General features: G+C 42.6%; 2 protein-coding genes across 2 annotated transcripts in view; both read left to right on the forward strand.

Annotated features, from left to right (window-relative positions):
* The window catches only part of odam (odontogenic, ameloblast associated), a 130,137-nt gene that overhangs the window by 3,560 nt on the left and 110,641 nt on the right, over positions 1-15,936 (forward strand). The gene's annotated exons all lie outside the window — the stretch shown is intronic.
* LOC132990663 (uncharacterized protein C4orf54-like) lies at positions 7,418-14,599 on the forward strand. Its single transcript, XM_061059020.1, has 2 exons — positions 7,418-11,731; positions 14,488-14,599. Exon 1 carries the CDS (start codon positions 7,482-7,484, stop codon positions 11,700-11,702), a length of 4,221 nt encoding a protein of 1,406 aa, XP_060915003.1. The 5' UTR covers positions 7,418-7,481; the 3' UTR covers positions 11,703-11,731; positions 14,488-14,599.

Below are 15,936 nucleotides of genomic sequence, written 5' to 3' on the forward strand. Positions count from 1 at the left end.
CACAGGCTGATACGGCTGCAGCTGCGTCCCGGAAGACCGCTTCGGTTTCGGACAGTGGAGGAGAAAAAAAGAAAAGAAACGACAACACGCCAGCGAGAAACAAATCATTAAGAAAAACAACTTTTAAATGTTGAACAGTTTTATTTATGTTTTTTTTTATTATTTTAATTTGTATTTAAGAGATAACAAGAAGACCAAATCCAACCTAAATCAGATAAGTTGTTATTCAGCACCATGGACAGCTTTCGTAGTTTTAAAAAGCACGTGCATACTTAGTCTCGTGACACAATATGCAGGGCACTTTGACGTCATCAGCCCAGAAACTTTGAGAAGAAGGAAACTGTGTAGGCCTACGGCAAGAAACATTGTAAGCCGTCATTGTTGTGTAGAATTAATGTACCAGAAATATCCTCCTCAATAAATATTTTCCAACTTAGTTAAGCTGGAAAAAATTATAAGTGATACATTTTTTTCCCCGGAAATAACACAGATGAACTGTGGACCATCTACAGCTCTGAGCAAACAGTGTGTAGTAGTTGTGTATGCTTGCTGTAACATGAATGTACCACTAGAGGGCAGCTGCTGATAACCAACAAGTTGTAGTTGTGATTACAGAAGAGAAAAGTAATTTTACAAAGCTGTACATTTTCAAATCAAAACCTTAAACATACATCGTGTTGGAGAACAAAACATTGAGAAATGAATCTTAAGTTGTTACTTTTGTCACTTTCCTGCAACATCTACTTATTTTCTCTCTCTCTGTTTTCTACAACTACATACATTAATGTACAAATAACATCTTTAAATGAACATAATACAACGTAAAAATATATGCTCTGTCATATCACAAAGTCAGCATAATTGAAACCAGCTCTATATGTATGACTTCAAAAGTAAAAATAAACGAGTTATTTCCCACTGTATTCGCCAAATTGCTTTAAAAGCATGATTAACAGGGTCTAAGAACCAATCAATAACATTCATAATGTAAGAAAAGTTCAAGTTCAGTTTGCAAAAAGAGTGCCCTGAGAGTTTTGATTAGCACTTTAAATAGAGCTGTTACGTGATCCCAAATCTGTTCTGGTGCAAAAACACAATACAGTCTAAGGGGAACTCATCCAATGCCACTTAACTTCAGTCTGAGTGATATTACCTGAAATAAACACTAAATAAATACAGTTTTTTGACATATTTTAAAACGGAGTTAAGAGCTTTTGCAAATGAGCTCTTCTAAATGTTTGTGTGTTGAGGGGGGTAGACAGCAAACATTTTCACCTGTCTCTAAGTTTGACTTTATCTAATTAAAGGTTGATATTAGACATTACTTTCATTTGGATACTTTGGTCAAAAGCACATTATTTTCCCCAAATGCACAGAATCTATTTGGGTTTTAACAGCTGACCTAAAGTCGACAGTATTTCAATCTGGATTATTTTCCATTTTTATTTAGTGAGTAATTAAATCTGTTATTCTTTTTTTCATAGTGGACACTTTAATGTCAGATTCTATTTTGAACTTTGATGCACTTGATTCTATGACTTTTTATTTGGTTAAATACCACGTGTACTATTATTCATAGAAAGACGTTTTCTCTGAACAATAGGGTTGTTAGTTGTCGCAGCAGGTCCTAACAAGGTGCTGACCTTTGCTGGGGAACCAGAAGTTTATGAGCACGAGTGAAACCAAATACCCATTGCCAGAAGGGAGCAACCGTACATGACTGCCATTGCTGGCATAATTCAAGACAGCTCTGCATCTAGCATTGCTGTTTTTAGGCTAGAGTATCCCTGAAACACTCGGGACACGTGCAAGCTGAAACCAGATGACGCCACGGCAAACATCTCTTTGCTATTTCTTTCTAGACAACCAAGGTGTGATTGAGGAACTGAGAACACACAAAAAATTCTCTGTAAAATACCATCGACTCAGGTCAGGCAGAGCCTGCTGTGTTTCTCAGACGTGAGCAATGATTGTTTCTTATTTTCACTGACACAGTGAGTGATATATTATTACATTATCCTCATGTTTTGGAGTCTGCTCTTAAGCTTTATGTACATAATAAAATCTACTTGTTGTCTTAAATTATGCACAAATCAAAAACAAAAGAGATGGGCTGGAAACTGAAGTTACAGCTTCTTGTTTTGTTTGTGTTGTTATTCCTTGTTAAGCGTCTTTGAGTATTTAGAAAAGCGCTATATAAGTCTAATTTATTATTATGATGATTACTCCAATAATGTACACATACAGCAGAAACACTGAAAACTGTCATGTAAGATGATACATCTTCACACACATGAAAGCACTTCATAATGTTTTTTTATTTTGGTAAATTCTCCAACTATCTATCAGTGGCATCTTTTCCTTGCTAATATACCGTATAGATGTAACAGCAACTGAAAGTGTTTTTGAAGAGTGTAGACTTTCTGAACACAAAAAGAATGAACATCGAAAAAATAACTAAATCTAAAAAGACACAAAAGATTTCTGCAGGTTTTACACTCAAATTAACAAACAGTTTATGACAGAGATCTAGGACTAGGCCGATCCTGATATTCAAAAATTATGAGTGTCCCATTTAGTATTCAAGTGCAACACGTGTGATTACACTTAAAGCTAATTACATAAAGTACATTCAATAGTAATATCTACTCTGTATGTACTCTACTTTTATGAAAGCTACAACACAGATGAAGCATGTGCTCTCTTTTCTCTGATGGTGGTATGAAGACCTACAGTATGTCGTCCCAGTAACTTTAACACAGTAAATTAATTATGTAAAATTCACAATATGACAGCTGTGAAGAAAAACAACAACGCTGCTGCTGAAATTGAAGTTTAGTTAAAAACAAAATAACTTGCTAACATGTGTTTAAAAAGCTATTTTTTTTCAAATCAACCCTGAACCCTGCCCTTCAGGCAGAGCTTACTTGGAGTCAACCAGTCGGTACTTGTCTTGTTATTGAAATAGATTCATAAATAGAGAGAAAATACCTACAACTTAAAAGTCAGGTCTGTATAATTAAAAGAACTTCATAGAACATGATGAAATGGCCTGTCTTACTGGCATAGCTATTTAGGTTACGGATGCCGTGCTTTCTAAAAAAGGTTATTTATAAATTGTCAAACCTGGTGAACCCTTAACCTAAATACACACGCTGGTCATTTTTTACTCCTTAAGTGAATTGTCATTATCCGGGGTTTAGTGTCACACTTTAATCCCTTACATCCACCAAACTAGCTCACTTCTGACACTTTCACATCCAAAGATGATCTTTGACCCTTTGAACCATGAAACTCTTGCATGTTGGGAGGGGGGGAGGTAACCTGGAGAAGTGCGGAGTCTGGCTGCTGGTGACTGCTTCACAGCAGGTGTTCAAGCTCTAAAACTTCTCCTGTTCCCTCCCAGGAGCTGCAGATGACTCAGTGCTCGGTAGCAGACTCTCACGGGGGCTGCTGGACGGCACAATCTAGCAGGAAAGTCAAAAGATATTGAATCAGTATTATGCACGCATTAACAAGTCTGTATCGTCTGTAATTCTGCAGTAAACTTTAAAAAAATCCAAAACTTACTTCATGTTATCTCTGCAACAAATTACCCAGTTGTCGGCTATTAAGAACATTACAAGGATGAGGAATCTGTTTGAGTATTTTATTTGAACACAGAACGCAAAAAAAAACAAAAAAACCTTGAGTTATGGACAAGAAAAACATTTGAGGAAGTTACTTTGTGTTTCTAAAAAACTGATCAACATGTTGTGACATTTGTAAAGAACAAACAACAAATTGATGAATCTAGAAAAAAGCCAACAATTAACAATAAAGACGCTTCATTTGTTGCAGCCCCAGAAAAGTATTAGTGATTAGTATTGGCAAAATAATGCAATTATATAAAGATAAGGTGCAATAATATCCAAAGGTCCTATAAGACTGGCTGCAATTATTAATATCATGGATGTACATAAGTGTGTGGCTGAATGCATGTGGGTTTTTGGCAAACGTTGTTCTTTTGTGTCAGATGCACAGCAATATTGTTGTACATGTGCTGCAATGACAATAGGACATTCACTTCTTCTCCCCAACACATTTGCAGGTCTACTTTCATGTTTTCCATGATCTCACTTTGATTTAACAATAGAGCCATGAGGACAGCTGTTAGTTTGTTGAAGCCAGAGCTCTCACCGCTGCTCTTAAGGTTGGACACATTTAAAAATCTTTTTAAAATCTTTTAAAATACTTGTAAATCTTCAGGCTCCCCGTAAGTTCACACCCATTGGAGTATGCAAGGAGCTTTGAAGTCCCACATGTTAGCGCTGAGGGGATGAACAACTGTGTGACCGCCACTTGTCAACTCGGAGAATCTGTCACTGTAAAATCAACACTTGTTAACGCTAGAAGATTTGCTGTGTTACCGTTTAACTTGACCTTCACAGTCAAACTGTTATTTTTAGAGCAGGTACATTTTGTGTATATGAATTCCCAGCGGTGACTCAGCTCTGAATCAAAATCTGATGGTTGGGTAGAGGGGGGGGGGGGGGGGTTGGGGGTCAGAGCCCGGGTTGAAAAGGTCCTCACGTGGACTGTTGGTGGCGTTGATTAATGGCACTCATGATTTAACACCTGCTGTTTTAATGTAGCCACTGTAAGAAACTGATCTCAACTATGCTTGCGTGAGCGCTGTCCCCATTTTAAATAGCTGCCTAAATTTATCAGCTTTGTAGAGGTCAGTCCGACCTGCGTGTGTGTTCGTGTTTTGACAGAGAAAGAGAAAATCTAATGTTTTCACGGAAGTAGAGATTACAAGCCAACATGTGTCCATATTAGGTTTGTTAAGAGTGTATATTTATCTTACTGAGGTATAAAAGACAAGCTGTGCTGTTAAGTCATTCATTTTGACATGTTTGCAGTTATTTTGATTTGTTTCATCACTTTTATAGTTCGATCATTTGATATGCCAAGCTGCAAATTGAATACAACATTTTCACAGCATGAAAAGCAATGATTAAATGTAGAATGTGGCAGACGTGAAATCTAGGCTTGAGTCATGGCCTCAAGTAGTTCACTGTTTGTTCCTGCAACTCAGCGGATAAACTCGCAATTGCAGAAAGTTCATACATCACAGCAGAAGAAATATTAAGACTCTGAATAGCAAAATGAACTAAGAGTGTCATAAGCAAAATGTTTCTGTGCAGGAAAAAAAGTAACGCTGTAGAAGAAGAGTTTCATGTTATGATGGTGCTGCTGCTAATAATATTGCTAAGGAAGTGTGTGGACTTGGTTTCTGCAGTGATTGGGGTCTCCTGGGGAACAGAGAAGGGCCTGCAGCAAGCGGTCTTTAAAACGGTTTAAATATGGAAGAAGTGCTCATTTTTCAGTGGATGACACAAAAATAGCCTCAACATTCAAGCCGTTTTTTTTGTAACAAACCGATTCATGTACCTGTCACGCCGACATGGGACATGTAGAGCGAGCTATGAATACTTTACTCTAATGTTTGGCCAACAGGATCAGGACTTCCTGTCACAGAGAACCTAAACCCAAATTGTCTGTACACAACTATTTTTCCTCTGACGATCATGAAGTACAGACGCTCCTCTGCATGTTTACTGTTAGAGATGATGTCACAATACTAATGTGGCACCAACTGCTTCATCCCCCCCCCCCCCCCCCCCCCCCCCCGTCTATGGAGAGGACTCCTGTCTCCAGAGGAAACACAAAACAGGACTACATGTTAAAGTAGGCCAACAGGAACGAGTAGAGTACGAGTTAGGGTAGGGGGACTTTACTGCAAATGTATGGTGGAAAAACAGAAATAGGCGTCTCAAGTGTTACACCCATTTTGAGTCACAGAAACCTTTGTTTTTTATTAAATAAACTATTATTCCTTTAAAGTTTAGTGATAAGTACAATGTTTCCCTTTGGGTGTGTACTTGAAGTACACATAGAAACTAACAATAAGCCAACTTCCACCACTGATTGATATCCAGATTATTTCTAAGAGCTACCACCACCTTACTGACACCGATTGTAAAAGTGGGAGTGGAGGGTGGCAGAGGCTTTATACCGGTGGCCTCTGTCCTTGATATTACTGACAGTGTGCCCTCAACATGAAGCAACTGTTGGCCCGACCCCTCCCTGCTACATACCACCAATCTGGGGCCCTGTCCAGAAACAACACTTGTGTCTTCAACACTTTGACAGAGGCCTTAATAACCAGATCACAACCACGCAACGCAGCATTCTTCTCCATTGTTCCTAACGCCGTTATCCAATCCTTCATTTCATTTGTCCAAACTCCCACGAGTCTCACATGGCCCAACGGTTGAACTAGATAATGCACGGCTGACACAAATCTCAGACCAAAGCTACAGATGAACAGATGAATTTATAAATTCTCTAAAGTGACTGGCACCAGCTGGTGTTGAATATTTCACTCAGTCAAGGAAAGGCAGCTGTTTTAGAGAGAGGGTATCACTGATGGCAGGCTTGGCCTCACAAATACCATTAGTGCAATAATTGAGTAACTGACTACTCTATTCATTCAATATGAAACACACTTGCATACTAGACTAGATTGTGTTGTTGTGTGTTGTCAGCCTACATGTTCGTGGCACTATGTCAATGTGTGAAGGCTGCTTTGAACAGTCTAATTTGATCTTAAAACTAGGTTTATTTTGTTGATTCTCAAAAAGTTGCCATATGACACGAGCCACAATGCTATGAAATGCAACGTTTTTACAATGTCATTGAGTTTGGATCTGAACGGAACATATGGCAGCCCAACATCTCAATCTGCTACACACACTTTATTTAATAGATCATTGACTTCTTGATTGCTAAAAGGTATGGCTTAGTGATTTGCCTTTAACTTGGAATGTTTTTACTTTGATGTTTTATGTTGTTAACAAGGTTACTATCCTTACCAACATTTTATAGTAACCATGTTTTTAAGTCTAAATTCATTTTTTCCTTCAGTTGCAGTTCACAATACACTTTTTTGTGTAACTGACTAACATAAAACTTACACGTGTAAAAAAAAAAAAAAGCTCATAGTAAAATGGATTCAACCGTTTACTTATATATAGAGTGAAGAGACAGATTAAGTGTTGTAGCAGTTGTAGAAAAAAGAACAGTTCTCAGAAAATGTGAATATGCTTGGGGAGCTGTTCTCCTGAGAAAGGTGCTGAATCTTTGCGCATTTTGGAGGCAAGTTTGAGCAGGTCACATGCTTGTTGTTAAAAGTTTGATCGTTAAACTTAGTGAGACTCACACCAGAGAGAACCACCAGGGTTTCCTTGGGACTCCCCCAGTCTGTCTGTCTCTCTCTCTCTCTCTCTCTCTGTCTCTCTCTCTCTCCCTCCCTCACCCACCCCCTCCTCCTCCTCGCTCTTAGTCCTCTCGTCCCCTAAAGCTCGCAGAGTTTTCCGTCCTGTGTCGGGATAACATCGTAAACGCAGGACCGCCTGACGATAAGACCGGACTAAATGGAAGCAGCGGAGGAAACTCTCACTTACCGAGATGACACCGGACTTTACAGGAAGCTGCTCCCAGAGGACAAAGGGCACGAAACGACGGACAGCAAGAAAGGCCACCCCGCAGAGACAAACAGCGACGTGTCCAACTATGTGGATCTGGACATGAAACCGGACGGCGCAAAAACAGTGAAAGTGACTTTCACTGGCGAGGGAAACCAACTGTCTGTTGTGAAATGCGAAAAGGCAAAGAAAGGGGAGCATGACAAGGAGGTTAAAATCATTTCGGGGGACTTCTTTGAGTCAGAGGACAAGCGGGCCACCGATCCATGGCCTGTTTCGGGTGACCCTACTCTGGAAACTCTCACCAAACTTCCAGACACGGATCCGGACTTTGAGAATGAGAAGCAGTGCCGGACCGAGCCGGACCCGAGTGACTGCAGCGAAAGCGAGGAGCTCCAGTACACGGACATGTATCTGAACAGCAAGACCGAGTCTGACGACGGTGCCAGCGCGGTTCTCTCCGACCACTGCGACTCCGACACCGTGGAGGACGAGTCCCACTATATCACGACGCACGAGATCCAGCTTACCGAGCTCGACCACGACGTAGATTACGACCTGGGCCGAGGGACCTGCTGGGACTTCGAAGACAACAACCTGGTTTACTCCTTTGTGGATTACGCGTCTTTTGAGAGCGACGACACGCAGGAGGGGACTCTGATCCTGGAGGGCAGGAGCCAGCCGAAAGTGCAGTCTAATCTCGGGGGAGCGGTTGTCAGCACGGAGCAGGACGAAAGCGACCTCTGTGACTCGGATAAAGGCGCCAGCTCGGATGAAAGCGTGAGTAAAAATCAAAGTGGAGACACTAATAAGGGGAAAATCCATTTATCGATTAAAACATCCTCGAGGGCGGTGAATGAGCCCGTGAACATCTTTGACGCGAGCACCTGTGGGTACACGAAACACTTCGGAGACAGGAGCCAATTCTCCTTTGTGAGCTCTGGCGCCAGTGCGGGGCCCCTGTGCGATAGGGCACAATATTTCATCCCTGCGCCGGGACGTCAGCACCTCGCAACCAAACTGAGACGGAAAGATATTAATGAGTATTCCAGCGGAGCGTCTAGCTCCATCAGTGAGCTGGATGACGCGGATAAAGAGGTGCGTAATCTAACCGCCAAGTCTTTCCGGAGCTTGGCATGCCCATACTTCGATGCCATTAATCTTAGCACCTCTAGTGAGTCTTCGATGTCGGAATATGGGCTAAATAAATGGTCAGCATATGTGGACTGGAACTATGGAAACATAACACGAGGAGGAGAGCGCGGCGTAATGGCGCACAAGTCTTCACGCGCGACATTGGAAATGAATAAGACTGTGGACAGTAAGAGGCAGGGTAAGTCTGTTGCCGGCGCAAAAGCTCCAAAAAACAAAATGTGCACACTGAACAAGAGCACATCCCAGCAATCTTCCTCTTCCAGCAAAAACACTGAACTGAAAGATCAGGCGAAGCAGCGCGGGGTCACGCTGAACTTCCGCTGCAATGTTGAAGCGCCCGAAGGTGCCAGACGTCCAAAATGCTCGAAGCATCCGCGACCCAATGAGATCACGGGGACTGTGTTGGCCGCGTCGGGGTGCGAAATGCATTATCACCAGACGGATAATACAGGGGACACTCACAAAAGGGCAGTTTTTGCTTCAAGCCTACTAAAGAATGTGATTTCTAAAAAGATGCAGTTCGAGCAGGAGCGCAAAATGGAGAGGGGAGAAATCCGCGACACATACCCTGCACTCTCACCAAATTCTCAGTTCAAAGATCAGCATGTGTTCAGAGACAGACAGCGAGGAAGACATGCTTCAGAGTCAGGCTCGGGATTTAACTCTGACGATCAGCGCCAGGAGGGCAGCAGACCTCCTTCCTGTGATCCAGCAGAGGAGCAGAGGAGCAACAAAGCGCCAGACGAGTTAGAAAACACAGCTCCAAAATCCACCCTCAGCCAAAGTCAAACTAGTGCGTTTAATAAATTGAAAGAATGTGAGACAGAAGTTTCGAAATATTCTGAATCCACGCCTGATGACCCACAGACCAGAGCAAGAGAAACTTTAGACACCAACAGCATGTTGACAAAACTGCTTTTTGTCCCAAGCTACCAGCTCCACTCCAAAAAGAAAGATTTGACAGAGGACCTTCCAGGCGGTGCGTCTGTCACAGGTGCTCCTGCTGGCCAGAAATATGAACAAGGAGAAACTGAAAAGGGGGGGAAAAGCCCTGAGATAAAAATATGCCTGAGAAGTGTGAAAGAAAATAAAGGCTGCACACTAAACATCGCTAACCTTCTAACCCCAAAAATAACGTACAACGCTGTAAACACATTCAGGGCTGCAGGTGATGCCAAATGCCACATTTGGTCTGCTTCAGACAAAATTCCAAACTTCTCGGTGAGAGACATTAGAGACACAAAGTGCAAGTTTCAAACACCAATCTATCAAGTCAGAGATGTGCGCAAACTGGTCAAAAGTTCATATCGCGTCGTTTCTCTGGATAACACTGAGAATAAAAGCTCAGCAGCAGCTGATAAAATCGAGGCCACAAAGGTGCCGGTTAAGCTTTCATTACCCTCTCCCATTGTGATTAAATGTCACTCTGTCAAAACAAATGTTAAACCACAGGCAGCCGAGGTGTCACAGAAACAGACAGAGGCGGGCGTCATATCGGAAACACCTCAGGCGGAAAACGCACAGAGCAGGGTGCCACCTGTTGCAGCTAAGCAGCTACACCCTGACCAATCAGACGGCCAGATCAACATTGAAACCAAGTTGTCGAAGCAGAGGCAGGAGAAGTTCGCAGGTGAGTCTAAAATACCCAAACAGGCTGCTCTGGAGAAGCTCAAAGCTGCGGTCAAAACAATGGAGCAGCTTTACGTTTTTGATAGAAACGAGTGGAAGCGCAAAAATCAGGCTCCACCGCAAATCGCAGGCAGCCATGTGTTGTCACTTATTGCCAGGGAGGAGCACGGAGCAGAGGAGCTGGAAACAACAAATCCGTCTCTGACACATACCACAGACGCGGACAAATCGCAGAAGGACAAAGGAGCCCAGGATGTCATACATGTTCCCTACAGCGATGAGGCATTTAAAACGCAATCACAGCATAGTCAAACATACAGTAATAAAAGTGTCCTTCATTTTGGCAACAAGGCGCGCGTTTGCATCACTTCAGTTAATAACTCTGCTCCGCAAGGTTCCGAGCTGCAGACTTGCTCCTCCACGAAAAGCTCGAAGGCACCAGCGGCTCCGCTCTCAGTGAAAATAGAGCCGCCAAAACCCGGCCAGGTGGAAAAGGGAAAGGTCAGAATCATTCCCGCTAAGCCGGCTGTCACACAGGCCTGTGCAGACTCTGAAAACTATCTAACCATCCCGGGCCTCAGCTATACGAACGAAATCAAACTGCAGAATCCGGAGCCCGTTTCAAGAGGGGAGAGTTCAAATGTGAACCACATCGCCAGCAAAACACCTCCGATTATCATGGAGTACCCCGCTTCGAGTATCTACCATCATGGGAGGGCCCAAGCGGGGCCTCCAGCGGCACAGCGGGTGTTGTGTATCTCTCCCTCCATCCCCACTGTGTCACCTACACCTTCTGCCGGACAGACGGCCTCACAAACACAGCGCAAGATGCTCCTGGACCCCACCACAGGACATTATTACCTGGTGGACACCCCCATTCAGACCACCACCAAGAGACTGTTTGATCCCGAGACAGGCCAGTATTTGGATGTACCCATGCCCCATTCTCCTGTGTCACCCATCACTCCTGTCACCCCTGTCACCCCCGTGCCCCTCTCTGTTTCCCCTCTGGCTCTGAGCCCGGGAGCATACGGCCCCACCTACATGATCTACCCCGGCTTCATCCCCTCGCCCACTCTTCCGGCCCAGGCCGTGTTGGCACAGTCCCCCTGTCTCTCTGTGGATGCTGCTCTTGAGAAGATGAACAGCGCGAGAAGCCCCAGACTGGAGGCTAACGCACCAGGCCCGGAGAGCGCATATTACAGTGCAACAGGTGACGCTCCACTAACACTGCCTGTGAGCTTGGGACATGTGACCACCACTGGAAGTGCAGTAAGCTCTGACAGGAAACCAGTTATCAGCATCACCACGCAACAAGGTCCAAGAATCATCGCCCCGCCCTCCTTTGATGGAACAACAATGAGCTTTGTAGTGGAGCATCGGTGACCAAGAAAAAAATCCCTTCACACATGTAAGTGGGCTCTTATTTTACAACTTTTTAATCAGAGTGGCAGAGTTTGAACAGTGCTGCCCTTTACCACCCCATTAAACACTTGAATGCATCATAATTAACTATATAGAAACCTATTTTATTTGTATTTGTTGCACATCACAACATGACCAGCAGTTTTACAGGACATGAATTCCTCAATGTTGAATTGGTTATACAGAAAACTGTGGCTTATTTCAAATGAAATGCTTTTCACTTAATACTGATTTGAAATGGATACCAGTGGTTGAAATAACCTCTAAAACTACTCATAGTTTAGAATGCCAATTTATTAAGAACTCCCTGACTTATTGGTTGCATTAACAATCCAAATGTCACTATGAATATGAACCGTTGTTCCCTGTATTTATTTTAGTCACACATTCAAAGAAACAAAAGAGTGTGTGAGCAAACTATGAAGTAACATCCTTCATTCTGTCAAGTTGAAACATACAAGTAGGATTATCAGCGTGGACATTTTAGACCAGTGTTATATGAATGAAAAAAAATCTTCATTCAAGGATGAATAACTTTTTTTATTTATCATCAGCAGACTGGGATGGTTAGTACGTTGTGGATTAGATTGAAAATGTTTTTGGAAAATATTTAAAAGTATTTTGAACTGAAACATTTAAATGTTGAAAAAACTTCATAAAACTTTATAAAATATATTTTAGAAGATACTGCTACTGATAAATGCAATTACCACACTTTTAAATAGCATAATTACACTCTTAATAGTCGTTAATAAATTAAGCCAATGTCTCTTTTGAATCATGGCGTCAAGATTAAGATTAAGATTAACTTTATTGTCCCAGTGGGAAATTTGTCTTGGACTTCACAGAGCTCTGATGCAGTAGCAAAAAATAACAAAATACATTCATTTGTCGGTAAAACATGTCAGTTAAATAATCATAAAATGCCATACAAGTGAATTACTAAAACCATAAATATGTAATAGTTATGAAAAGTGATAACAGTGCAGGTACATCTACACATCTTCACACACACACTCACACCACCTCATACGTGCACACGTATACACACACATTACAGCTTAGGTACTGTTGAGGGCTTTGATGGACAAGGGAACAAAGGTATTTCTGAAACGGTTGTTCCTCCCTAGTGGTGCCCTGTATCGTCGGCCTGAGGGGAGGAGCTGGTACTCAGGCTGGAGAACATGACATGGGTCTGAGATTATTTTTTGTGCCTGTCTGATTATGGTTTGTTGAAAGATGTCTTGGAGGCTAGGAGTGTTGATGAACTCCCATGATTTTCATGGCTGTCTTTGTGAGTCTGTTGATTTGGGCCTTTGAAACACTCAAACAATCACTGTAAACGTCCTGATGTATGTTAATGATGCTAAATCAGCAGTCCGGCTCGGCTGCTTCAGCAGTGGCATGTCAGTGTTAATAGACATGCACTAGCTTCATGACAGGTAACTTGACTCCTCTGAGCTGCAGCCGGGCATGCTGGGAGATTGGATTTTCAGCGGCGGCCTGCAAGCGAGTTCCCTTTTCTCTGCATTACACATCGTCGGGCTATTTTAATAGTGTGAGACGAGTTTGTTTACATGGTTTATTCTCAGGGTTAGGTGTCGCAGGAAACTATTCCAGCAAGTGACACCTTACATCAAGTTATTCTTATAAATGCTTTAATTACGAAGATAACATTGCATTTCATTAATGGGTTTGAGCTTTGTCCGTGACACTTCCTGAACATTTCCACCCGCCTTTCTTGTATTATTATGCTAACTTTTGCACATCTCACTGTCAGTCAGAGTACAGCAAGAATCAATTTAATCTCAGTTTTGATTTCGGATTAATGCTCTCTCCTAAGCATACTGTTAGTGTGCTAACAAATGTGCATGTCAAATTTTGATCAAGTGTCCTCCAGAATTCCACATATAAAGATTTTCTCAGTTCCCTTTTCTTATATACCATCCAGAAGATGTTTATGACAAAGTTTTGAAAAAAGACAATTACAAAAGTGAGAAGTAAGAATCAATTTACTTTGTTAACTGCACACTCAAAAAACACATAAAAAGCAAAAATAAATGTATCAGTTTCTCATACAACTGTATAAACACACTTATACACAATTACAACTAGTCACAATACATTCTCAGCTAATGTGTCAGAGCAGTAATACAACTGCATGAGCATGAGGGATACATGTCAGCCGGGTGCGTGGCAGGCAGGGGCCTAGCATGGGGTTGAGTAGTGGTTTGAAGAGGAACACAGAGTGTGTGTGGTGGTGGTGGTGGTGGTGGTGGGGGGGGGGGGGGGGGGGGGGGGGGCGCGCTGTGCGGGGGAAGAGGGGGCATGGCTGGGATAGTGATTCAGGAGGAAAAGGTCAGGCAATGTAAAGTATTTGTTGTGCTGATGCAGGGAGAGGACAGCTGCTCGGAGAGATCAGATGCTACTGCAGCTCCAGCTTGGAAGCGAGTCTGTGGGGCTGAGATGGGGTCAACTTTTTATAGCCCCCTCCCCCTCTGCTTTTTCCTTAATGGGGAGAAGGAGGTGGGGAGCACTGTCGTCCTCCAACACTTCTACGTAAACAAATCGAAAAAGCATGCCTCTGCCAAGGGTGTAGGCTGGCTGTCACTGATCCAGGAACTGGACCAGCCAATAATCTGTGATTAACCCAAAAATCAAATACTGTTTTCTACTCGAAACCCTCATCTTGTTTTATTTGTATCTGAGTTTAACACACAACTTATGTCTCCTCTATCATCCCTAGATATCTCTTCTGAAGAATCTGCCTACATTCAGCGACCGTGCTGGTTTCTTCCTCATCCCCCCCACCCTACCAGTGATTTACCCCCGCAGGACAACTTCAACCAACAAATCTGTAACCCCACTTTTCCCTGTTACTTATCTCTTAAGCAGACCCTTCCATTATCTGTATGCATTGTAGCACTTTGCAGGATATAGGCATTGAGCCACATCCTCCGGCTATTGCTGTGCCATTGTTTTCTGAATCTGCTTTGTATTACTTTCCATTTAGCTGCCGTCTATAACACTCTTGAAATGCTGTTTGAGCCCTGCAACATGACAATTTAAAAGGAAACAAGGCAGGTTTTCTATTACAGTTGTGTCAGCAGCCAAGCCACTATTATGTTATTCTGAGTCATATGTTACTGTGTGTTTAAAGCAAGACTATGCAGAAAAAAAAAAAAAAAATCCTGATTGGAACATGTTACCATTATCACTGTGACAAACTGACAGAGTCAATATGGCAGCATGATGTCTCTTGTTGTGCTTGTGTTTTATCTGTTGTAGGATTTAACAGACAAGTCTTTCAATGATTGTCCCTTAAATAAAATAAGAACTACACCTTTAAATTCCATCTCAGGTGAGGTTATTGTTGACTCCTTCATGCGGTCCAATCACGTCCTTTAAAGTACGGATGTATCAAAAACAGCTGGATACGTGCCGGCAAGTGCTGTCTCAAGTATACCCTGGTGACAATATATTGTGTTGCAAAAAATATTCTTGCAATGCTAAAGGACTCTCCCCATAGGCTGCCATTATATTGATGAAAATTTGATAGAATTCCCATTTTTTCCCCTGCATCCCAGTGAAAGCCTGGGGTCCCCTGTCCTTGTGCTGATGACCAAAGAACCCACTGGTACACATCAGTGGTGGAGGAGGTCGTCAGACTGTGAAAAGGGTCATTTTGGGCTTGTTTGGCTGTGCTTTCATAAAGCAGAAGATACATAGCAGGAGGCATTAAGCACCAATGCTTTGGTAGTAATGAATACAAAAACCAGAACGAGGGGAGTATTCAAGGAAGCCATGGACAATGACTGCCAGCCATCCTCTGAGGTTCTGCCAAACTGTCAGATGACTGGAGGTAAGGCTCAGCCCATGATGCTTTCAAAATAGAATTAGAGCTGCTAGCCTGCACCAACAGTATTGCTGGACAGTTTGGAGGCTTTAGGCATGCCTTGTACATTTCCGTAGCTGAGGTAACTAGGTAAAACTTGGTAGTCAAGTGATTGTGACTGGTGATTGTGGGGATGCCTCCTCAATGTCATGTAAGGGACAGTGCCTCTGGACGAGCAGACAGGGGAAGAGATTTCCTGATTCTAAAAAATTGGAACAAAGGATTTACTCTATTTACTAGAGTATTATATCGCTCAACCACCTTGGGAAAGCTTTCCTCTTTACCTGTACATTAGTGAAG

Source organism: Labrus mixtus, chromosome 2 (assembly GCF_963584025.1).
Source record: "Labrus mixtus chromosome 2, fLabMix1.1, whole genome shotgun sequence".
Classification (NCBI taxonomy): Eukaryota; Metazoa; Chordata; class Actinopteri; order Labriformes; family Labridae; genus Labrus; species Labrus mixtus.

Coding starts and splice junctions, on each gene's coding strand:
- LOC132990663 (XM_061059020.1), top strand. CDS start 7,482: ATGGAAGCAGCGGAGGAAACTCTCACTTACCGAGATGACACCGGACTT.